The sequence below is a fragment of the Podarcis bocagei genome, assembly GCF_964188305.1.
Source record: "Podarcis bocagei genome assembly, chromosome: 17".
Classification (NCBI taxonomy): Eukaryota; Metazoa; Chordata; class Lepidosauria; order Squamata; family Lacertidae; genus Podarcis; species Podarcis bocagei.
Genome location: NC_138143.1, coordinates 3127311 through 3150906, shown reverse-complemented (window position 1 = coordinate 3150906; position 23596 = coordinate 3127311). Strand labels below are relative to the sequence as shown.

The following is a 23596-nucleotide window of genomic DNA, read 5'->3' as shown; positions in this document are numbered from 1 at the left end:
TCTCTCTCTCTCTCTCTCTCTCTCTCTCTCTCTCTCACACACACACACACACACACACACACACACCCTGTGCAAGAATTACCTGTGCACGTGCTCGGCAGGGTGGCGCATTCTGGTGGTAGGTGCCTGGGATGGGGATGTCATCACAGCTGCCTTGACGCTGCAGGCACTGGATGCTGAAGGCTGGTTTGCGGCCTACCAAAAGCAGGGAGGTGGGGAAAGGAAGGCCAGAGAAGGTATAAGAGGCCACAAGTGTGGGGTGGCTGCCCTCTGCCACACCAGCGCATTTGGCTGAACCCACTGACCACCAAACTGTTTGTTCATTTGATATATTACACACCAGTGTTTTCAGAGGGGCTCACAATGTTTTTAAAAAGGTTTTTAAAAAACAAACACACACCAAGAAACATAAACTCTCACGCCACAATAACATACAGAAGAAAGGACAGCAAAGCAAACAAAAGACAAAAAAACAAAAACATACAGCAGAGACAATAACTCTATAGTGGTTTAAAAGGCCTGTTGTTTGTTTGTATATCTGGGGGGAAATGTCTTGTTGTTGGAGGGAGGTAGTGTGAGTTGGGGGGGGGGCGGAGGTGAGTAGGCCGTATTGCTGAGTCTCTTCCAATTCCTGGATCCAGCAAGGAATGGCAAGGCCAGGTTCTTTGTAATGGCCACCTAAGTATGGGTCATTAGTATAAGTGAGGAAGCTGCTCTGTCCCTGCTCCCTCACCTGTCTGGGAGTGGTAGTGAGAAGGGAAAAGAGTTGTGAGATCTGGCTAGAAGAAGCCAGAAGGCCAGAGAGGGACAGATACATATATACATACATATATATATACACAGTGGTGCCTCGCAAGACGAAATTAATCCGTTCCGCGAGTCTCTTCGTCTAGCGGTTTTTTCGTCTTGCGAAGCAACCCTATTAGCGGATTAGCGCTATTAGCGGTTTAGTGGCTATTAAAGGCTTAGCGGCTATTAAAGGATTAGCGGATTAGCGGCTAAAAGGCTATTAGCAGTTTAGCAGCTTAGAAAAAAGGGGGTAAAGCGGAAAAAAATCGGAACACTCGCAAGACGTTTTTGTCTTGCAAAGCAAGTCCATAGGGAAAATCGTCTTGCGAAGCAGCTCAAAAACGGAAAACCCTTTCGTCTAGCGGGTTTTCCGTCTTGTGAGGCATTCATCTTGCGGGGCACCACTGTATATATATATGTGTGTGTGTGTGTGTGTGTGTGTGTGTGTGTCTGCTGCCCCTCATTCCAAATAAATTCAACCCTGGGTAAGTGTTGAGAACCCCTGGAATCTCACATTGCTTGGCGATTGGAGTGTCATGCAATACCGTCTCTCTCTACATATATACAGTGATACCTTGGAAGTCAAACGGAACCCATTCCAGAAGTCCGTTTGACCTCCAAAGCATTCGGAACCAAGGCACGGCTTCCAAGGCAGGAAGCTCCTGCAGCCAATCAGAAGCTGCGGAAGCCCCATCAGACATTCAGCTTCCAAAGAACATTCACAAACTGCAGTTGGCAGCGTTTGGGAGCCAAAATGGACGAGAACCAAGGCGAACCCTGAGGAACCATTAGTGCAGTGTTTCCCAACCTTTTTTGGGCAAAGGCACACTTGTTTGATGAAAAAAATCTCGAGGCACACCACCATTACAGCCCCGTGACGTCAGCGTGCAGCGTCACGCCGGGAGGGACGCACGAAAGTGTAAGTTTCAAATTTTTTCCCTCCCCCTTGCCGGGGAACCTCCAAGCAGTGGCGTAGCGTGGGTTGTCAGCACCCGGGGCAAGGCAAGTAATTTGCGCCCCCTAACCCGTGGATTTTAGCACTCGAGTGCGAGCGTGCGCCCCCCAGATGTTGCGCCCGGGTCCCCCTGCACCCCCACGCTATGCCACTGGGGCTGGGGGCGAGCGAAGGAGCCAAGGACCCCCCCCAAAGGCTCAGCATGAATTTATTAAATTTATTATTTGCGGAGCCCCCGCGGGCCGAGGCAGCCGAAGCCCCCTCCTCTCCTTGGGCTGTAGGTGGAGCTCCAGATCCGGGCTTGGCGAGCGCCTCTCCTCCTCCCGGCTGGGTCCGGGGGCTTCCAGCCGTGCTCCGTCCTCGCCCCCCCCCCGCTGAGACTTGCGCTGAGAGCCGGAGCCAGCAGCGCCCCCTTCTGCCGGGAGACCCTCGCCCGCCCACCAGCTTCCTCTCGGAGGGTTTTGGGGAGCGCAGGGCGCGGCGAGGCCCCTCGGAGCTCTCCTCCCTCCCAGTCGGCAGAAGCAGCCGCCGCCTGTGGCTGGGCCGAGGGGATGGCGTCGGGGTGCGGAGGCTGCCTGTGCCCGGCCAGGCGTCGGTGGCGCTACGCCACTGGATGTATGGAAAGAAATCGGTGTCTACATGTATTCACAATCTCCATGTGTTGTTGTTTTTTAATCACTATCTGGTGTTTCTCCCTTGCTCCCCTCTAGTTAGTTATTTATCCTCCCAAGCACTTCAAGTTGGCATGCATGGTTCTCCCACGCACACAGCCTGCCCTTGAAGTAGGTTAGGTTTAGCGACTGAGGCTCTGTGTACCATACATGTAAAGCAACATGGTTTCCTCCCCCAAAGCATCCTGGGGACACAGAGCGACCCCCTCACACGTCTGGCGTCAGGCATGCAACTATCTTTTAACATATTTTTTTTAAGCACTCGCACTTGCACCCATGCACTTGCTGTCTCTCACACACAAAATTCCTCTCTCCCTCTTTTCACATCCTCTTTGCCAGTTTCAACACACATGCTCTATGTGTGTCTGTGTGAGAAAGAGAGCGAGAGCATGCATGTGCATTGATTATGCTTTCATTTCACAACATAGAGACACACATATTTGTAGTGTCCCATCTCATTTCTCTCTCTCTCTCTCTCTCTCTCTCTCACACACACACACACGCTCACACCTGCCCTGCTTCAAGCACACAGCCTGTTTGTCTTGCACTATCAATTTTCCCTAGTGGCTCCCACGCACACACTTGCACTGCCCCAGGCGCTGTTAAAGGTTCACTATTTCCGACACTTCCTCTCTCACACTCACACACTTGTCCTGCCCCCCCCCCCCGTGGCTCCTTTTCCGCATGCCTCTTTCTCACCCCCCAACCCCATCCCTGCTCCTCTATCAGTGTTTAAATGCTCCTCTCATGAAGAAAACTCCCTGTGCATAAAATAGCTGCATTCTGACAGAAGACTTCTCCCTGCTAGCTTTCTATCTGCAAGAAGCTACCCACCCACTCCCAGGAGAACTTTGAACCAAAGTTTGAACTAAAGTCTGAAGAAGTACTGTCTATGAAAAGCTTTTCTGCTTGACTCTGCAGCATACACGGTGGTACCTCAGGTTAAGTACTTAATTCGTTCCAGAGGTCTCTTCTTAACCTGAAACTGTTCTTAACCTGAAGCACCACTTTAGCTAATGGGGCCTCTGGCTGCTGCCGCGCCACTGGAGCACGATTTCTGTTCTCATCCTGAAGCAAAGTTCTTACCCTGAGGTACTATTTCTGGGTTAGTGGAGTCTGTAACCTGAAGCATATGTAACCCAAGGTACCACTGTATTTAAAAAGGGGGTGTATTTGTGACCCAGGGGAGCCATGAAATCCAGCCCTCCTCCATTTACGCACTCCCAGAGTCACTTGCCCAGGTAACCCAAGTTCCCTGTCATCCTGACCTGTGGGTGTGGGAGGCAGGAGGCGCCTGCGCTTGGGTTGCCTGCCGTCCAGCATGCCATTAACCATCCCATTGTTGATGCGCCGAGAGGGGAGGGGCAAAGAGCCGCCATAGCTGTTGTCCCAACGACGACGATGGGGCTGAGGAGTGTGAAGACAGGGCTGCCTGCATAGGGAAGAAAGCACACAAGTCAGTGAATGACAAAACAGCCTTCGTTCCTAATGGCCCTGGAACCCTCGTTCTTTGCAGCCTCAGCGTTGAGTGAGCATACCGGCCCCAAGGAAGCAAAGGCCTGGAAGGGATTTGAAAAGGCCATCAAATCCAACCCCCTGCCAGTTCAGGAAATCCACTATGACAGGTGGTCAACAAAACCTCAAATGAAGAGTCCACCACTACCATCCGAGGCAGTCTGTCCCACTCTCAGTTTGCATTCCTGGTGTTGGGATTTGCCACAATCACTTACTGTCCACGTACTGTGGCCCTTCAACCATGAGGGCCATATATCATAAAGACACCAATGTCTATGCTGTCCCTCAGTGGCGACACTGGGTCCGGATGCCCCTTCCACGTAGTTATGTTCCGCGGATGGAGGAAATTATGTGATTCTTTACTATTTGACTTCTGCATGAAGGAGCAGGATTGCAGCAGAAGGTGCCACATTATTCCTCCACTGAGATGTTAACTGGAACAATGTGGAACTGGACTACAGGGAAGCAGTCATTTTGTTATGGCAACTTGCAAATAAGGCCAGGGCCGTGTCCAAAGTTGCTCTGTTCTGTCTCAGGACCTGACTCTTACCTGTCACGGGAGGCCAGGCTCTCAGAGTCCTCTTCCCGGCTATAGTACCCCTGCTCCACTGAGGTGTCCTCCCTGTAGTCTTCGGTGTGTGTGGCTTCTTCATGCACTGTAGGCGGGATGCCGCTGCTATCAGAGCTCCGCCTGAAGAGGTACAGAGGGCTGTAAGGAACTCTGGAATCCTGGCTCCTGCCTCCCCACTCAGCCACACCACACCCTTCCTTCCCCCGCAAGCCCAGGACCTCATCCTGGCCAGCACCTGCTCATCCTGCGCCGGGTGGGGATGTTGGGCAGTTCAGCAGGTTCCTCATTGCCCCCAACGTTCTCCTCATAGTGGGTTGGTCCATTAGTCATGTGGGAGAGGCTGACGCTTGAGGGGTGCCGGGAGCCCACAAGGCCATTCATCAGAGTCTTGTTCTCCCCGTCTGGCGAAGCAGCTGTGACGTGGTGGTCAGGCGCACTGCCATACAACGCCTCAGAGCTCTGTGGGAAGAGAGAAGCCTGGGCATGTCATAAAAACCAACAGTGCTTCTGAACAGTCCATTGCTGCCCTTAGATCACTTCACACATTACAGGAGCACTGCAGGTCTGCAGCACAAAATCTGGCTGCTTGTTTCAAATATGAATGTGTGAACTTTGATCTCCTTCATCTCTCCAGCTCCTGACCACTTATGCACATTCTTTCTTCCTCAAATTTGCATTCTGCCAGCTCTTCCCTCCTGAGGCTCCTCTGCCCTCCAATGTTCTCTCCTTCACTGCCTGGACCATCCTGACTTGCAGCTCTAATATGAAGTTGAACTGGCTTTCCTTTATGACTTCCAGAGCAAATCTCCAGCCCTGATATAGAGATGCCATGCTGAGAACAAGGCTAATGTTCTCTGGCTTCCCCAGCCAGAGGCAGCTTCCCTTTTATAATGGGAATTTGGGCTGTGAGCAACCCTAGCAGCTTCCTACCTCTGTGCCTTTCCAGACATCTTTTTTATTGAGCATTCATCATGATTTGTTCTGATGACGCTATTGCTGCAATTCTATGCAACCATGCTTTCAATACCATTGCGCCTGTGGGAGTGCTGGGGTGGTCACAGGTTTCTGTCAGCACAAAAGTGCCTGAGCTTCTGGAGTCGGTATTGACATGCCATGAGCACTTTACAACTTTGCAGAAAGAATTCTTATTTCCTTCCTCCAAATCTCTCACAACCTTTGTAATTTCTTCTCTTCTGGAATTTGGAACAACATATTGTACACACATCTGTTCTCTCAGCGATTCAGTTGCAGCCTTTTCCAATTTGGGAACAGAACAAGGGGCGTGGAAAAGCAGAGGAGAACTGGTTAGTGGAAACATTTCCAATTTGGCATTCCACACTAAGCTCTCTGGGAAGGTGGTTGAAAGAGCAGAAACCAGGATTTACCTTTCAAAAGAATTTGCTCTCCATCACTTTTTACGTAAAACGATTCTGTAAATTATTTTCAAATCTGCTAATTAGATATACTATGACACTCTATCATAATAACTGAATAGAATACAGTTCTGGAAGTTTATATACAGTAAATATTAATTTGGCATCCTTTAGTTTGAATGGAGGGTGGTAGCAAACAAAATTAAAACCAAGAGGAAACAAGAGACTACGCAGTGCCTTGAGTTAAAGCAGCCATCCCCAGCCATTAGGGCCTCATAAACAAGAGTGATGGAGGCGCATTCCATCAATGTCTGGAAGGCCATGGATTTCTCACATTGTCTAGGCTTTGTCTAACTTCATCTATCTCTTCTATAGATTTCCTGGCAACTGGCAAGGAGGCCCCTGGTGGCTATTATTCCACTGCCTTCCTCACTGAGCTGCTCCATGTGCTCCACCTCTAGAAAATTATTTCCCAACCTGAGATTTGATAATAACTACTGTGAACGTGGAGTGAAATGTCCCTTCTGAACTCCAGTGGACAATGTTTTTGGCCCTATGGTAATCTTCCTCTCTGGCGATCACTCGTAGCCAAGTACGATTGTCTTCCATGAAAACGGTCTTAACAGTGAGTCTGTAAGTGGAGGTCAATTCTGGATCCACATGTCCATCCACAGTGGGGAAAGAGGTTTCTGGGCAGGAGTTGATCATGGTGAGAGATTGCCAAGCGTGCCTTCCTCTTAGCTCATTTCTCCTTTTCGTCCTAAGTTCAAGCTTCTTCAAAGTCCATGACACCTTTGGTCAAGGCTGTTCTCCAGCTGGAGTGCTTGCAGGCCAGTGTTTCCCAGCTATCAGTTATCCCTATGGTAGTGGTCCATGATAACCAATACTCTGTCTGCTTTTCTGCCCTGCTGGGCAAAGAGGAGGCATCACTGAGGTGATGAACCTATATTTGGGCTGTACCATGGGAGCTGCCATGACTGAATTCTGCTCTGTTAAAAAGAGAAATCCCAACAGGTAGAAAACTAGTATGTCCAGAAAGAAGAATTCTACTTTAGCATTCTTCCTAACATGTGTTTTCCAGGTGCAGGGAATGTTTTTATATGGAGTAGCATTCAGTCATATGATTCTTCCATATGTTCAGTCCAAAGTGGTGCACTCCAGATGGAGGTTAACTCACTCAGAGAAAACTAGACCAAAGGCTCACCTTATACGTCACGGTTTCCTCCTCACACACAGTTTCCTCAGCTTCCTCCTCTTCTTCCAGGTCACAGGACATGGCCCGGCGGATCTCAGGCCCCAGATCTTGCAAACTTTTCAACCCAGCCTGAATGGGAGAGAAGCACCAAAGCAGCAGGATCAGCCATCCTGGTATCCATGTTGCATTCTCTGTTCATTAGAGCAGCTAAGAGGCCCACAGCAAAACAAGGATACTCACCTGCAAGGCAGTGGAATTGCTTGGGGACCCATCTGGACCAAGCATTCCTTTCTCCTTCCGCTTACGGAATTTACGGAAGTAATCCTGGATCAGGAATGTGGCATAGAACTTTCCAACAGTGACCTCCTCCTCTGCCAAGGGAAGACGTTAAGTGCACTCTTGTTAGGAATCTGTGGCTTGTTTTTTGGAACATCTGTATTTCCAAAAAGCTCCATGGAATAGGTGGGCTAGTTTTTAAAGGTCACAGTGTCCTATGGCATCTTAAAGAGTACAACCTTAATTGATGGTGGCAGTCTTGAAGGTGCCACAGGAGCCCCCGCTTTATTTCCTCTGAAACAGATTAACATGGCGGTTCTGCCGATCTGAAGGTCTATTTTTCCCAAAGATGATCTCCATCTTGCGCCAAATACAATATGACTTTATTTCCCCCCAGAGTGGCTGGGGAAACCCAGCCAGATGGGCTGGGTATAAATTATTATTATTATTATTATTATTATTATTATTATTATTATTATTATTATTATTGCAAAATTCTTCATATATGCAAGATCCTTCATAAACAGGGCTGGCAATGGGCAAGACTGGCACCTGCTCCAAGGTCCATGATTGCTGAAAGTGCCCATCAAGCCAACACAGCCTCTGACCTCCCCATTTCTCTTGATACTCTGGAGGCATGTGGGTAGGACACATTAAAGCACGGTGTGGTTTTGCCCGGTGCCTGCTGTAGATCACTTACTTGGTGCTCTGCAAACACTCAATACTCTCCAGGATGCTTGCCAAGCTACAGTGCTCTCCCAGTCCCCTAGGTCCACTGAACTCCTTGCGTCATTGCTGCAGGAATCCCAAGTATCACTACAGAATCATATCTTCCAAGCTTCCTTTCTTTATCCTTTGTTGAACTTGCCAAGGTGGCCTTCAGAAGGTAAAGCAGATGCCACCTCCAGTTGCTACACAACAATGCCCTAAGCAACCTAGAGATTTCTTCAGTGCTTGGACCAGCCCTGAGAGCAAACCAGCACTCAGTTAAATGGGACTCAGAGTAGGTTCTGGATGGAAAGCCAAGAGTGCTTGGTTCAGTTTTTATCTCTGGGCAGTGGGGATGGGACAGAGTCCAGTTGCTAGGACAAAGGGGCACTGACCTTCTGGTGGAGGGATAACTTCATCCAGGATTTTGGGCTTGGTCCGCTTCCAGATCTTTTTGATTACAGCACGAAGCTCCTTATTTGCCACATCCAGGTCTCCTACAAGAGTGGGGGGAGAATGAGGACCACACCACACATTTAAAGCACATGGCTCCCCCACAAAAACCTGGGAAGTATAGTTTACGCCCAACAGAGCTACAATTCCCCAAATCCTTTAAATGTGCTTTAAGTTTGTGGGGTGGATCCGAACAAAACCCCTCTTCTAGATTCCTGCACTAGGGGGTTACAGTAATGCCTTGGCACCAATCCGTGCCCTTGCAGTGCACTCTGGGGTTTGCCTGTGACTCCTCAGGGCCCTGCAGCTCAAGCCCAAGTCCTTGCAATGGCTGTTCCACTGAACTAGTCCTGCTTACACGATTCTCTCCATCCTCCATCTATACATATGACTGGGGGGGGGAGGTGACAAATGCCCCCCACAGATCACCCCTATTGCCTGCTTCTGTGGTTAGGCAGCTGTTCTGTGGAATATGAGCAGTGGGTTCTAGTCAGTTATGTTTCTTGCTGCATTTTTGTGCCTTTTAAAATGTTTTTTTAAATTGTGTTTTGTATTTTGTTGTCTATATGAATTATGTAAAGGGATGCAGGTGGTGCTGTGGTCTAAACCACTGAGCCTAGGGCTTGCCGATCGGAAGGTCGGCGGTTCGAACCCTCGCGACGGGGTGAGCTCCTGTTGTTCAGTCCCTGCTCCTGCCCACCTAGCAGCTCAAAAGCACATCAAAGTGCAAGTAGATACATAGGTATCACTCTGGTGGGAAGGTAAACAGCATTTCCGTGCGCTGCTCTGGTTTGCCAGAAGTGGCTTAGTCATGCTGGCCACATGACCCAGAAGCTGTACGCTGGCTCCCTCAGCCTATAGAGTGAGATGAGCGCACAACCCCAAAGTCATCCGCGACGGGACCTAACAGTCTGGGGTACCTTTACCTTTATGAATTGCGGTATGTAAGAAATTTGATTGGATGAGCAATCCCAATACAAAGATAATGAATAACAAGCAAGCAAACAAACAAATGCCCAGGGTCACCACTGGGGGTGCCTTGTGAACAATGAGGTGCGCATAGGGTGGGTGGGTGGGTGTCCAAGCCAAAGCGGAGTGGGGTGAAGGTGGGGTAGTGGAAACCGGAGGTGGCTGAAGCAAGGCCTTCTGGCCTGACCCAAAGGACAGTTGCAGGAGGTGGGGAAGGAGAAGTGAAGCTTGGGACCAGATCGTATTTTTAATGCTGGGTCTTAGCCCTGGAATTTGGAATGTAGAGTCTGCAGAGTTTCGCTGAATAGCCCGCTTTATTTGTGGCCACCATTGACCCTTTCAAGGTATTTCTTTCCACAATCCTGCAAAAGCCTAGCAGAAAAGGAGAGAAGTTTCTAACTTTCCACTTTCTCTTCTGTGGATTTCCAGGGAAGGAGTATTTCGGCGAGGTGTGTGGCATAAGATGGGAGTTGCAGTTGCTACTAGCAACTGGGCAAGTAGAGTTGCATAAATCCAGTTACGTGCTTGGAGAAAAAACATCATTCCTGGAGAGTATAAAATGTTCTTTCTCATCAGCTAGTAACAATTCTGCATATACTGAGGGCAAGCGCCATGAGAACGGTCTTGTACCTCACCTTCTGTTTTGATCTTGAGGGATGTCCGCACCAAGGCAAAGAGAGTGGCATTGAAGGTGACAGTTCCATCTGAGTTCAGGGGCATGTTCATAGCCACCAGCCTCTGCAGAGACAAATGAATTAAAAGCAAGAATCCTTGTCACCTGTCCTCCCCAGCTACCTCTCTACTGTAGCCCCACCCACCTCATTCCCTTCATAAAGTCCTCCAAGGGAACCCATGAGGACTGATAGGCTCTGGAGCTAGAACCCGGCCACGATGTTCTCCTAGGAAGTGAGAACCCAGGAGTCACACTCAGGTGGGCCCCTTGAGATTACCTTGCAAGCTACTCGGTGGGGGCAGAGTTTCCCAAAACCCAGCGGAGGCTGTATCCGGCGTAGTAGAGTCACTACATCAAGGTGCTTGATGCGGCCCCTGGAGGAAGAGAACTTATCTATTAGTTGCAGGTTTGATCCCTGTAAGGGACAGTTGCATATTCCTGCATTGCAGGGGCTGAACTACATGGTCCTGAGGGTCCCTTCCAACTCTAGAATTCTGTGATTCTATTATTTATTGCATTTATATTCTACTCTTTTCTCCATGGAGCTCAAGGTGGTTCTTCCCTTCCTCATTTAATCCCCACAGCAATTGTGACTGACTCCAAGGGGAGCTTCAGGGCCAAATGGGGTTTTGAACCCTAGTCTCCCAAGTCCTAGTCCAACACTCTAACCACTGCACCACATTGGCATCTCAAGTGGGTGGTAAGGAGCTGTGGGATAGGTGGGGTGCTGCCTCCCTCAATGGGACTATGAGTGGTGGCAGACTAGCCATGGCCTAGAAAAGACCCCTGTTCCTTATGTGAACTATGTGAAGCAGAGCCATTGCTCTCCTCCAGCTCTGCTCCTCTGGGTCAAGAAGTGACAGGTCCAAGCACACTGTTTAGCAGGGGCATCTTACCCATAAAGGCTAGTGGCGCGGGGCGCCAGGGCACCAAGTTCTGGAGGGCACCAGGGAAGAGGCAGAGGCTGGACACGGCACCTCCTGGCATCAGCTCGCCGCCCTCGCCTGCCTCTGCCATGCCACGCCGAAGCAGCACCACACCCGGAGCCTCCGTCTGCTGTGGCCACCCCAGCACGAAGCGGTCAGCTGAGTCGGGAGGTGCCGTGTCCAGCCTCCACCTCTTCCCCGCCGGAGAAGCTGCCCTCCAGCTGCTGCCTGCCTCCTCCAGCCCCGCCAGCAGCACCGGAGCACCGGAGCAAGCATTGCACCACGGCACCAGATATGCTTAAGATGGTCCTGCTGTTTAGTGCCCCTTGTGGCACACAATTACACCGGCAAAAATGTTAAAATAACACCCCTCTTATTGCCTGAGATTTCAAGATATTGTATCACAGGACCTCTGCAAATGGAGCTATAAACCAGGAGAAGGACAAAACTTCTCTCTGCTGCCCCTAGTGGAAAGTTCCAGAATTTCTAGATGATGGCAACATTCCATTGCATTTCCATGTAAGTAGTTACTGTAATTGCAGAAGTAGATAGGTAGCCGTGTTGGTCTGCCATAGTCAAAATAAAAAAATTCCTTCCAGTAGCACCTTAAAGACCAACTAAGTTAGTTCTTGGTATGAGCTTTCGTGTGCATGCACACTTCTTCAGATACACATCTGTATCTGAAGAAGTGTGCATGCACACGAAAGCTCATACCAAGAACTAACTTAGTTGGTCTTTAAGGTGCTACTGGAAGGTGCTACTGGAAGGAATTTTTTTATTTTGTAATTGCAGAAGAAAGACATGTGTCTCTTACTTGGCAGCTGGATCGTACTCTGACCAGATCCTCTTGAATTCATCAAGATGGTGGGGACCCAGAATGGACCAGTCCCGGGTCAGATAGTCAAAATTATCCATGATGACAGCAACAAAGAGGTTGATGATCTAGAAGAGGTGAAATGGAGTGAAGGTCAGTGAATGCACCCAAAAAGCCCATGAGAGGCAAGGAGAGCAAGACCTCAGAGGCAAACAGCCTGTTCCTCTGAATATCAAGATCACTAGGACTTACTCCCAAGTAAGTGTCTTTTGAGTTGTAGCCACCATTGGAAGGCTTTCCATGAATCAGAGCTCATAAACTCTTACGGAAACTGCTTTCCGGGCTTTGACTCAATGTTGGAATGTGCACAATTAGCACCATGTTGAGGACAGATAAATGAAAGTCCTTCTTCAGACAGTTGGGCTATGGAACTCACTTCCCCTGGATGGAATGGCTTTAAAAGAGGATTAGACAAATTCACAGTTGAGAGGGCTATCAATGGCTACTAGCCAATGTGGCCATGCTCTGCCTCCATAGCTGGGAGGCGAGAGGGCTGCTCTTATGCTCACGTTCTGCTCCCTGGTTTCCCACAGGCATCTGCTAATGCTGAGCTGGAGGGGCCATTGGATTGATCCAGCAGGTTCTTCTGTTCTTATGAGGAGAGCGCATGAGAGCATGGGCAAAGCCCATTTCCGTCAATCCACATATTTAGGATTGGTGAGGAAAACCTTCATGTCAGAAGATGGTTATGATGAGTCATAGTGTTAGCAATTAAGCATGGCATGGGAATGCCCAGTGCCAGCTAGAGGCAGTGGTGAAAAAAATGGGTTAAATCTGGCATAGACCATCTGCCTAAGATTTAGTGCTGGTACAGGGATACCACCGAAAGGTGTAAGGCACACACTGAGGCACTTTGCTGTTCCCCCTGCACTATCGTTCTCTTGCACATTGGCTAAGCAGAGCCGTAGCAGAAACATTTTGAGATCTCTGGGCAAGGACAGATAAGAAAGCAACAAAGAGATGAGGAGGATAATTTTGAGAGGACAAATGGCAGGGAGGTAAGGGGTTAAGCTTTAATGGAGAGCAGGAACCAAAAACATTCTGTGGCATGAATGCAATGCCCACTTTGGCTTTCAGGGACCAAGGCTAGGAAATGGCCCACCGCAGTCCCCCCGCCTGGTGCAAACAAGGGCTTTCACATGTTGGCTACAACTGGGAGTCTGGCTTTGCAAAGCAGGATTGGCATCTGTTTTTTTGGAACTGGCAGAGGCAGAAGAGAGCAGAGGGAAGTCTGCTGCAGAGTCTCACCAAGAAGGCGCAGAGCATGAAGAAGCTGATGAAGTAGATAATGGCAAAGTTGCTGCCACAAGTGAACTCCTCGCCAGGCTCATAGTCAGACTCAGGGTCACAGCGTTTGCCAGGCAAACTGGCCAGCATGATCTCCTGCCAGGCTTCCCCTGTTGCACACCTGGAGGGAGAGAGGTGGAAAGAACATGGTGAAAGCCACCAACTGGGGCTAAGGACCGAGGCACCCTGTGGGAAAGGGGCAGAAGCTTTGCTGCGGGGGCACTTAGGAAGATGTTATTATTCCTCAGGGGCTCCTGTTGTTTTCAGTCAGCTCACTGGTTCCACACACTGAGGGGCCACCAGAAGGTCTTAAAATGGGCTTAAGTTGTTAAATGCAGAAATACTTTTGCAAAGAGGCACCTGAAGAGCAGCAGTACCGCCTGCGGGAAGGTCTGGAAGTTGTTGTTGCGGTTGATTGGCGTACCGTCCTGCATGGCCACTTTGCCAAAGGTCTGAAAGGCAAGGAAAGCACTCTCAGAGCCATGCCAAGATATCATGAACAGATTCCAGCTGCAGAATCTCTGTGAAGCAAACTGGAATACAAACCACTAAGCCCTCCTCTCCTATAAAAGAGTGGAGAATGAAACTGCACCCGCAGCACACAGCTAGAACTATAACAGGGAGCAGGATGGTGCTCACAGCACTGGACCAGGTCCAAGGCCTTCCTGTATGTGGTGATAAGCGAAAACCCACTTCATGTTTCTCACAGACATCACTCATTCATCCTGAACGCTACAGAATCCTATGCAGTACTCCAGCTGGAATAGCAGGCATGCGCATGTGTTTGTGCATGTATAAGTAAGTGTGCTGGGTGTCCCTTTTCTTAAAGCATGTACCCACACACATGATGCACCCAGAGCCCCTTGCACAATAAAGGCAAAGCCCACTCCTAGCACACAAATTGTGGCATCAATTAATTTGCTTCTCGGCAAGCTTGGAGAGCAGAAGGGGAGGTTCTGTCTGCTCACCTGCATACCGATGACTGCGTAGATGAAGAAGATCATGGCAATAAGAAGGGCAACATATGGCAAAGCCTGGAGGTTGAACAAACACAGAGTGAACTGGGAGTACTGGACCCCCCCCCAACTCCCAGGCTCAGACATGCCTGGTTTAGCCCAGTACACAGCACAGCCTATAAAGGATGCTTCTGTTTGTGCTCAGCGTTTCTCTAGCATGCTCTCCTCCTCCTATGTGTTGGATGGAGCACTGCATGCTTTGATCTACCGTGGGAGGGAAAGGCCACCTCCCAGGAAATCCCGCTGACCTGGAAGGATTTGATGAAGGTCCAGAGCAGGGTGCGGATGCCCTCGCCTTTGCTGAGCAACTTGACCAGGCGCATGACACGGAAGAGGCGGAAGAAGGTGATGGAGATGCGAGAGCTGTCTTCCGAGCTCTGTGGAGGCAGAGAGAGAAGTCAGGTTGGCAGCACCCGCATGACGACAACAAAGAACTCCATGCAAGTCAGGCATGAGGGATCGTGGCCCTCCATATATTGATAGACTCCACTCCCAGCAACCCTGGTCCTCATGGCTACAGCTCAGGGATGATAGAAGCTGGAGGGCTGCAACAGGTTCCCCGCCACTCCTGTGTGATGTATAGACATGCTACACGCAACTTGGTGCACAGCAGATGCAGGGACCCTTTCTCAGGCCCAGGGCCGCATTCTGTTCTAGGCAACCTTCCAGGGGCTGCATGCTGGCGCCTGTATCAAGAGCAAAATTGGGAAGGCAACAAATGCAAATGTTGCTTTTGTACAGTAGATGAGTTTCTGCACCCACTCAGGCATGCCTTTCTACCCTCCATCCAGACCAGCAAGAGGCATGATCAGAGCTCAAGGACACATTCCAGACAGGCAAAAATGCTTGTGGTGCAAAGCAAGGCCAGTGGGGGGGGGTGTTGCTTGTGGGCAGAGGGCATGGCCAGGATGGGTCTGGAGGGGCATGCTTAGCACTTGAGCCTGAAGTTTTTCACTCCTGAACTGAACCCACCCACGTATGGAAGATCCTTCTGGCTCAGCTCAGGTCATTTCCCCAGCAATCCACAGGTCAGCAGCAGCCTGTGGGAGTTCATAAGCAGAGCCTGGATAGTCTCCCTGCTGTCTGTCCAAAGCACCTGGTGCCAGGAGGAACACTGCCTCTGCACATAGCTGTCATAGGCAAGACATATGTATCTTGGCCACCCATATTCCCACAACCACAGGGCCATCCTATACACATGACAAAGGAAACAAAAAGCCCTTTTAGCATCTACCCTGAAGGCAGAGCAATCTGATGGGAGGGGCTGCTACAACTTCCCCCAGGTTCAGAGCTGCCTGCTTTGCCCCTGGCCCAGGATCAAGGGGAAGAGGGTGGTGTTGTTGCCAGGCAACTGTGCTGCTCTCCTTTGTTGGGCATCTTTCTGCTGCTGTGGGTGAGATAAGGAAGTGCCTGCTTGTGAAAGTGGCAGCAGTGGGATTGGATTCAGCAAGAAATAAGGTGAAGCAAAAGCCCCAAATCCAGGCAGCCCACCACTCAGGACTACCTTGATAAAGTTCCATCACATGAACCCTGTCAATGCTTGCACACATCAGGCCAATGCTGCCTTTGCACACACAAAAACCTCATGCCAGATGCATGTTCACCCATCCAAGGGTAGGCACGGTGTGTCAGGAGGACCCAGGGCCACAGTAGATGAATGGTGTCAGTGAGGGAGGGTTCCGCCTGAGCACCACCAACCAGCACTAGCCAAAGCGTAAGATTACAAAAGACCAAGCACGCCTGCAAATAAAGCCCCCTGGTGCCAAAAGGCAGAATGAACCAATTGATACTAGTCCCTGACTCCCTATGAAAGCAGAGTTGGGGCAGACTGGCTGGCTTTGCTGCTCCTTGTGCTGATTAATACGCAATTTTGCTTTGTAATTATGCAGTTTTGCCTTCCCCCACCTTGACGGGCATTAGGTCTGGCAACGCATCAGCTGTCAACACCTGGTGAATCATATGTGCTCAACCATAGCACACTCACAGCTATAGACACACACACAAGCACACACAGCATCTGCACACAGCTGCCTGAATTTGGAGACCCTTAAATTATCACTTGCGACCCCCATGACATCCAGTTACTCTCAATATCTGACCCAGCCACCACAAGACTGCTTGTTACCCCCAAGCTTACACCATCTGCAAACACTTAATTTATTACATGATATACTGCATTTCCTCCAAGGAGCCGTATGTGGTGTCTCTCTCCATTTTATCCTCACAAGAAACCTGTGAGGTAGATTAGGCTGAGAGTTTGCCACCCAGCTTCGTGGCTGAGTAGGAATTTGAACCTGGCCCTCATCAGTCCTAGTCTGACAATCACTACACCATACCGGCTCTCTTATGAACCTGTTTGTTGCATACACTTAGCAGTGATGCAGCTAGCCCTTCTACCACCCCTTTCCAAACTTTCTTGAGATTAAATACATGTGCAATACCTCTCCAACATGACCTCCATTCTAACGCAGGATAATGAAGGGAATGATGATGGCAAAGACGAAACGAGGGTTCATAACATCCAATGGGAGGCAGCGGCATGGCAGAGAACAGGTGAGAAAGTGAGAGAGAAATAGCAGAATGGATACATAGATGGATAGACAAAAGGCAAAGAGACGGGCAGTTATAAAGGTGGATGAATAAATGAACTCCAAAAGATGCTTTGCTTTTAAACCATCTAATCAGTTTGGTTTATTGCATTATGCATACGCAAAATTAGAAACTTAAGCTGGGATCTAGCACAAAATTTTATATCTTTGTTTAAAAGCAGATTTCCAGACCTCAGGGTACTATGTTTGAGTTATGCTGTCAAAAAGATACAAGTATTCAGGGTATTCATTCCATACATGTGCGGTGCTGCAACACATCCAAACTCTTTCAGCAGCTTTGCTGCAGGTGTGCTAACATTTCCCAGCAGAAGAAAAAAGCTGAGGTTGTTTCACAGGACACATTTCATGCTGGGAATGACTCACGTTGACTTCAGTGACTGCGATGTCAACTACACTCCCGACCACGATCAGAGCATCAAAGGTGTTCCATGCATCACAGAAGTAGTGCTGGGGGAAAGAGAGAGAAAAGGCCATTCTGGAACAAATCCTGCATAGATTCTTGTGGAAAAGCAGCCAGAGCTAGACCCACATGCACTTCTTTTTCCTATAGTTTCTAGAATGATACAGAATCATAAAATCTTTGAATTGAAGAGTTGCAAGGGACCCTGAGGAGAAACTTCTGTCCTTCTCTCAGTTCCGCTGATAGAAGGTAATTCCATGGTGACTGTCAATCAGATGGTCTGACTATTAATCACTCTGGAAGATAAGAGGGGTTGAATGGGAGGAACCTCAAATCCTTTGATCTCTGCTGTCTGCACCTGGGGGCTTGGCTGCAGATTAGAATGAGCAGGCAATTGGGGGAGCTGACATCTACGTAAGAACCCCTTGTGGGTTCCTTCTTAAATACTTTTGGGACAAGATAAACTGTCTTAGAGATATTTATCTGTCTGCTGGTGAAAAAATATAATCTGAAGTCCTGTAAAAACTGCTTTCTGTTTCTAAGTATAACAAAGGGGAAAATGGCCGTTCAAATGTCAAAGTCACTCTGCAATCAGGCCATTTGAAAAGCCTGATTTATGGTTGGCTTCCTCCCACTGTAGACTCGCTGAATTCCAAGTGTGAACACCTCTGGGAAATGCTGCAAGACCTGCCTGCTTGGGCTGGCCTTTGGAGCTCAGGAGTAAGTTGGAAACAGGTGGAGGGTGAGTGAAATGAACATGAAACTTTATCCTGGTTTGCTTTCTTGTGCACTCTGGGCCTTTGGTGTGAGTTGGGCTATGTATCTAAATACATTTTTTTTTCAGACTCCTTGGAAGTGTTACCTTGAAATGCAGAAGGCTCCTTTTGCAATATTTTTATATGCTTCAGGATCTCATGCAAAGAGGCTCTCTGCAGATACAATAAATCCCTGCTGTAGATTTCTACCAAGAAAGGCCATTTTCACAGAGAAGGCTTCAATTACTCTGGAACCTCTCTTGCCAGTGCCTGGATCCAAAGATTGGTAAGGTCAGGCATTTGCTGAGGCAAACTGAAAACTGATAAATGGCCACTGGCTTCCCTTCTCACTTTCCACAGGCACCAAAGAGTATAGGAGGCAATGGGAGGGAATTATTGGATTGCATGTCCTGTCTCTTCCAGGATAAGGGGCAATCTTGAGAGTGCCTTGCCTGATACTCCACAAAATCCTGGAGTCAGAATTGTATGTCACACTAGTTGCTGGAGCAAATGATCATTATCAATGCAGGGGATTGAAACTAAAAGCCTCAGACCCTGTGGGATTATTATCACTCAGCTGGAAACGTGTGAATACTGGCACAATGCCAAGATTCCTGCCAAGCTCCAGAATTGTTGGGCTCCAGCCAGCATGGCCAATTATAAAGGCTGGATGGCTGCTGTAGCTCTGCAAAATCTGGGGGGCCGCAGGCTGCCCACCTCTGCTCTAAGCAAAGTATCTCTTGAGTAGAATCCCCAGCTCCCAAACCTTGGGCTTGAAGGCAATGATCTTCAGCACCATCTCGACAGTGAAGAGGCCTGTGAAGACCATGTTGAGCAGGTCCATGACATAGTTGAAGGGCTGGGACTGTTCGTAGTGCTGGAAAAGGAGAAAATGCACAAAGCATGTAGGAGCACCTTGGGGATCTTGTGGCCCTCAAGCTGGGAGCTGTTGTGATTTGGTGCCTTTCAACCTTGTTCTCAAAATCCACCCACCATCCCCAGGTTCTACTACACCACACATTTGCTGGTTGGCAGCCAGAGGCCCTTCCTCTGGTCCTGATTTACTGATCAGCCATGGCACACTGTGTGTGCACACACCTTTCAGCAAGTTTGTACCATGGACTCTGTCTTGTCTCCATCACCTATCTTTCTACCTTGTTGCTAGGTGTGACCTGGGCTTCTCCTGCCTTCTCCCCATCATCTCCAGCATCCCACCTTCCGCTAAAGGGTTGTTCCCTTTGGAGTGAATATTACCTCAGCTTCAGAATGCCTGTCTCCTTTAGTACGCTTGCCTTTGGGGGTCAAAATGCCAAAGTATAAGCATGCCATGCACTTCACTGGTCCTAGGTATTTTGAGAAAGCAGGATGTGTGAGGGGAATCCTGATCTACCCTCAAGTCCCACTGGCTCATATTCCCTCTTCTGCAGGGCTTTTTTTTCAGCTGGAACTTGAAAGAACTCAGTTCCAGCACCTCTCAGGTGGGCACCATTGCCATTCTAAGAAAATGAGGGAGGTGTTCATGGCGAGTTCCGGCATCTCTTTTTCTAAAAAAATAGCACTGCTCTTCTGGATGATCTCCTTTGATACCAAAAATAGCCGTCCACATGAACATCTCCCCCAGAGTCAGCGTTTCTCTGCCCTTGAAGCCCTGGCACCTCACAGCCATTGAACACGGCCATTGTGCATCACATTCCCTTTGTTCTCATGACAAAGTCCTGATTCCTGCCATCACTACAAGCCTTGGTACTCCAACACCTCAGTCCTTTTCTCTCTCTATTTAAAATAAAGACATTGGTGTGTTGTTGTTGTTTTTTAAAAATGATACAAGTATCAAAATATGCATGTACAACAGGCAAAATATTACCCTGTGTATGGGTTGTTTAAGCATAAATTCCCTTCCCCACAACACAGACTTCTCCCACACCAAAGTGGGCCCTATTCTGCCAAGTGAGCTCCTTGGTCACTCCAACTTCTCTTTACATTCTGAACTTTGTGCCTGTCATCTCACACCTTTCTCACTAAGAATCAAACTAGTCATGGCAGGGGCTGCCTTGTTTGTTGACTCATGTGTCTGCTCCACTGATGTTTGAAAATGGGGATTGTGAGGTGGATGGGTCTAATTCTTTCTTTAAAAAACAACAAAAGGAGCTTGAAGGTAATGGTAATGGAACCTGTGGGCCTATCATAGAATCATAGAATCATAGAGTTGGAAGAGACCACAAGGGCCATCGAGTCCAACCCCCTGCCAAGCCTCTTCTCTCCTGATCTTCTCTCACTGTGCTTCAAGCCCACTCAGTTTCCTATATTGGGAGCCAGGCTGAGGCATAGGAAACGAAGGAAGGGAAGAGGGTTCCGTTTCATTCGTCCACATGCTCTTTTTGTTGTGTAGATCTTTTGGCTTTAGACATGAACAGGACAAGCAAGTGAAGGACAAATGTCCTGTCTCTTTAGCCTCATCTGCCTTCCATCACCAATCTCCCCCTCACATACCCACACTGCCCTTCTCATTGTTACCTGCTCACTCTCACCTGCACAGCCAGTGCAATGGTGTTAAGCATGATGAGCACAAACATGATGTATTCAAAACCGGTGGAGTTGACCATGTACCAGAATTTATACTGATATTTGTTCTTGGGGATGTAGCGCCGTAACGGCTGGGCCTTCAGGGCATATTCCACGCACTGCCGCTGTGGAAAGTAGAAGAGTTTTAGCTAGAAAACAATGAACAACCCTGCACTAACTGCCCCATAAACAGCATCACCACTTCAAGGTATCTTTGAAAGCTCTCCAGATCCCAGGCATGTTAGGGAGGTCTTATTCAAAGATATTGGTTCTGGAGCCCCAAGTTGGCACTTGATATAGATTTAAGGCCACAAGGAGACTAGCAGCCTTGCTGCATGAGCAGTAGATACTAGTACCATAGGCCTCTGCAGGCAATCAGTTTAGACCCCTGGCAAGAGCAACCTGTTATTCCCCTTGTGGACTGCAAGGTGGGGAGGAAGGGGAGGGACAGAGAGGGGAGGGTGAAGGATAAGAGTGAGAGAAAAAGAGCGAGAAGGGATAGTCCCACCCACTTTTGGTTCTGGTCCCGTCCCCTGAGAGATTATACCCCCCCTGCCGAGGAAATTCAGCCCTCAACAGAAAATGTTCCCTGCCCCTGCTTTATTCAGTACAAGGAATTGTGGGACAGTCACTGGAGGGAGAGAGACAGAAGGGAAAAGCCACAATCTCCACCAGCTCCATCAGAACTGCACAAATTTGAAGTAATCGACTGCTGAAGTTAATGAGGCAGCAGAACAATGAGGATGGGTTGGTCATGGTGGCAGTGCGGTTGGGAATAAGTGGGAATGGTGATTTGCACCAGCAGAGCATGAAGTGAGGAGAAAGAGATACCTGGTTCTTGTCCAGCTCACAGTTCTTGTATTCCTGTTCTCCCTGTGCTCGGAAAGTGATGATGACAAAACCCACAAAGATGTTCATCATGAAGAAGGCAATGATGATGATGTAGACAATGAAGAAGATGGAGATCTCCACCCGGTAGTTGTAGATGGGCCCCTCGTTTTCTGCATTGGCATCGATAGCCTTGTAAAGTAGCCTGGCAAGGGCAAAGTGGTGAAGAGAGGGAAACTATGAACAGAGAGCATAACAGTGAAGAGGAGAGACAGACCCATAAAAAGCATGAACTACCATTATGTGGACAGAATATACTACCATTTGGATCCCTTCCAATCAAGATTCAGGCCTCATCATGGAACTGAAACTGCCTTGGTTGCGCTGGCTGATGATCTCCAGCAGGCTAGGGACAGAGGTGAAAGCTGTTTCCTGCTTCTGCTGGATCTCTCAGTGGTCTTTGACACGATTGACATGACATCCTTCTGGACCATCTAGAGAAGTTGGGAGCTAGGGGCACTGTTATGCAGTGGTTCCACTGGGAGCGGCCTCCAGGACAATAAAACACTGGTCTTAATGGATCTACATTGGTTCCCAGTACGTTTCCAAGCACAATTCAAAGTGTTGGTGCTGACCTGGCACCCAAATTACCAGGGCCATCACCCATAAAGGAGCCCCACTGACCAAGACCAACATCGCCATCTTGGCTGTGACTTGACATGGGGTGTGGATAGGCAGCGACAGCACACCTAAGCCCTATGATCTGTTAAAGCACACCTCAGAGTTCCTTGTAGCAGTGCAGGATACATTTTCTCTGTTCATGTAAAGTGCTAAAGGTGTGAGTGTGTCTCAAAGCAGCCATTGCAGCAGTCAGGCTCCTACATCTTACTTCCCATGCCACTGAGGCATAGTCTTCCTGCCAAAGTAACTGCAAGCAGAGCTGTATTCCTCAGAACTCCCACCAAGGCACCAATTTAAGCTTCCCCAGTTGACTCAGCACCTGTTCATGAGACAGAGGCTCCACCGAACTCTACAAAGCCTCATGCTAGGAACCAGCCCAATCTGAGCAACTCCTCCACAAATGTGAAGTTCCTGTTCCCTGCCCTCCCTGCTCCCCAGCTGCCCCTCTCAGAATGCCAGCCTTTTTCTGCTTTGGACTTTGCCACTTGCCTCTGGTGGATCCACCTGACTGGTAGAGCCTTCCCTCCTAATACTTGACCAAGTTGCCCCAGGAGTCCCAGAAATTGGTGCCAATTATTGGTCTAATCCAGTCAGGAATTTTTATAGACTGCAAAAGTGTGGGAGATGATTCAGAAGGCAGACGTAGAAAGAGGCGTGGAAAGATGGGTGGATTTCCTTTCCAGTCTTCAATAAGTCACACAAGCTTCTTTATTATGGCAGAAGGCAACCGGTAGAAAGCTAACAACACGATACCTTGCGTGTGGCAAAAGAGCTGTGTCACGCTTTATCATGTTCACATTTTTGTTTTACATAGTGACATGCAAGAGAATTATGGGAATGGTGAGAATCATCACAAACACAATAATATACACACGTGTGTGCACACGCCATGCACAATCCCCAGTAGAGTAACTCACGCTGGCCAGCCTTCAAAAGTAGAGACAGTGAAAAGGGCCATCATGCCCGACAAAACATTGTCAAAGTTGAAGTCACTGTTGAGCCAGGCACGCTCCCGCACCATTGGGTGAGCCACATCTCCATCCTTGTAGACAATGAATGTGCCCCTGTGTGCAGAGGAGGAGGAGGAAGAGGAAGAGGAAAGGAAGAAGGAGCAGAAGGAGCCATCAGTATGGGCTGCAGCTGGGAGTCATTGAACTTAGACAGGCAGACCAGATCCCAGAGTGTAACCCTAACACAATATCCAGCTGCAAAAACCACAGTTCCCTTTACTGCAAAGCAGGGACGCGGACTTATAAAAAATATTGGGGGGGCCCGGAAAAGCTCATGAATAATAAATAAGCTCATGAATATGCAAATAAAGTGGCGCCGCCTCCTCGTGAGCGAATAGGGGAGAGCGTGCTGCGCCTATTAATCAGGAAATTGGGTGGAGCTTTTGCTCGGGAGAGAGGGCAGGAGGCATGCAGCCCGACCCTGTGCATTTTCGGCTGGGGGAGGGGCGGCGATGGCGCTCTGCTGGAGGGGCGCCCGAGATTATTGGGGGGGGCGGAGC

The 23596-nt window shown here is 49.0% G+C and overlaps 1 protein-coding gene across 1 annotated transcript in view; it reads right to left on the bottom strand.

Moving 5' to 3' along the window:
* CACNA1F (calcium voltage-gated channel subunit alpha1 F) overlaps positions 1-23596 on the bottom strand; it is a 75141-nt gene that overhangs the window by 2379 nt on the left and 49166 nt on the right. Inside the window, exons 27-46 of the mRNA XM_081177321.1 lie at positions 23004-23150; positions 21409-21610; positions 20544-20702; positions 18782-18892; positions 17224-17307; positions 16693-16713; positions 14500-14628; positions 14204-14269; positions 13596-13687; positions 13197-13356; positions 11889-12016; positions 10426-10522; positions 10111-10213; positions 8449-8550; positions 7310-7440; positions 7079-7198; positions 4737-4960; positions 4481-4621; positions 3684-3847; positions 83-195 (exon numbers count right to left, since the gene is read on the bottom strand). Of these exons, the coding sequence (XP_081033447.1) occupies positions 83-195; positions 3684-3847; positions 4481-4621; positions 4737-4960; positions 7079-7198; positions 7310-7440; positions 8449-8550; positions 10111-10213; positions 10426-10522; positions 11889-12016; positions 13197-13356; positions 13596-13687; positions 14204-14269; positions 14500-14628; positions 16693-16713; positions 17224-17307; positions 18782-18892; positions 20544-20702; positions 21409-21610; positions 23004-23150 (2494 nt within the window). The remainder of the gene's footprint in view (positions 1-82; positions 196-3683; positions 3848-4480; positions 4622-4736; positions 4961-7078; positions 7199-7309; positions 7441-8448; positions 8551-10110; positions 10214-10425; positions 10523-11888; positions 12017-13196; positions 13357-13595; positions 13688-14203; positions 14270-14499; positions 14629-16692; positions 16714-17223; positions 17308-18781; positions 18893-20543; positions 20703-21408; positions 21611-23003; positions 23151-23596) is intronic.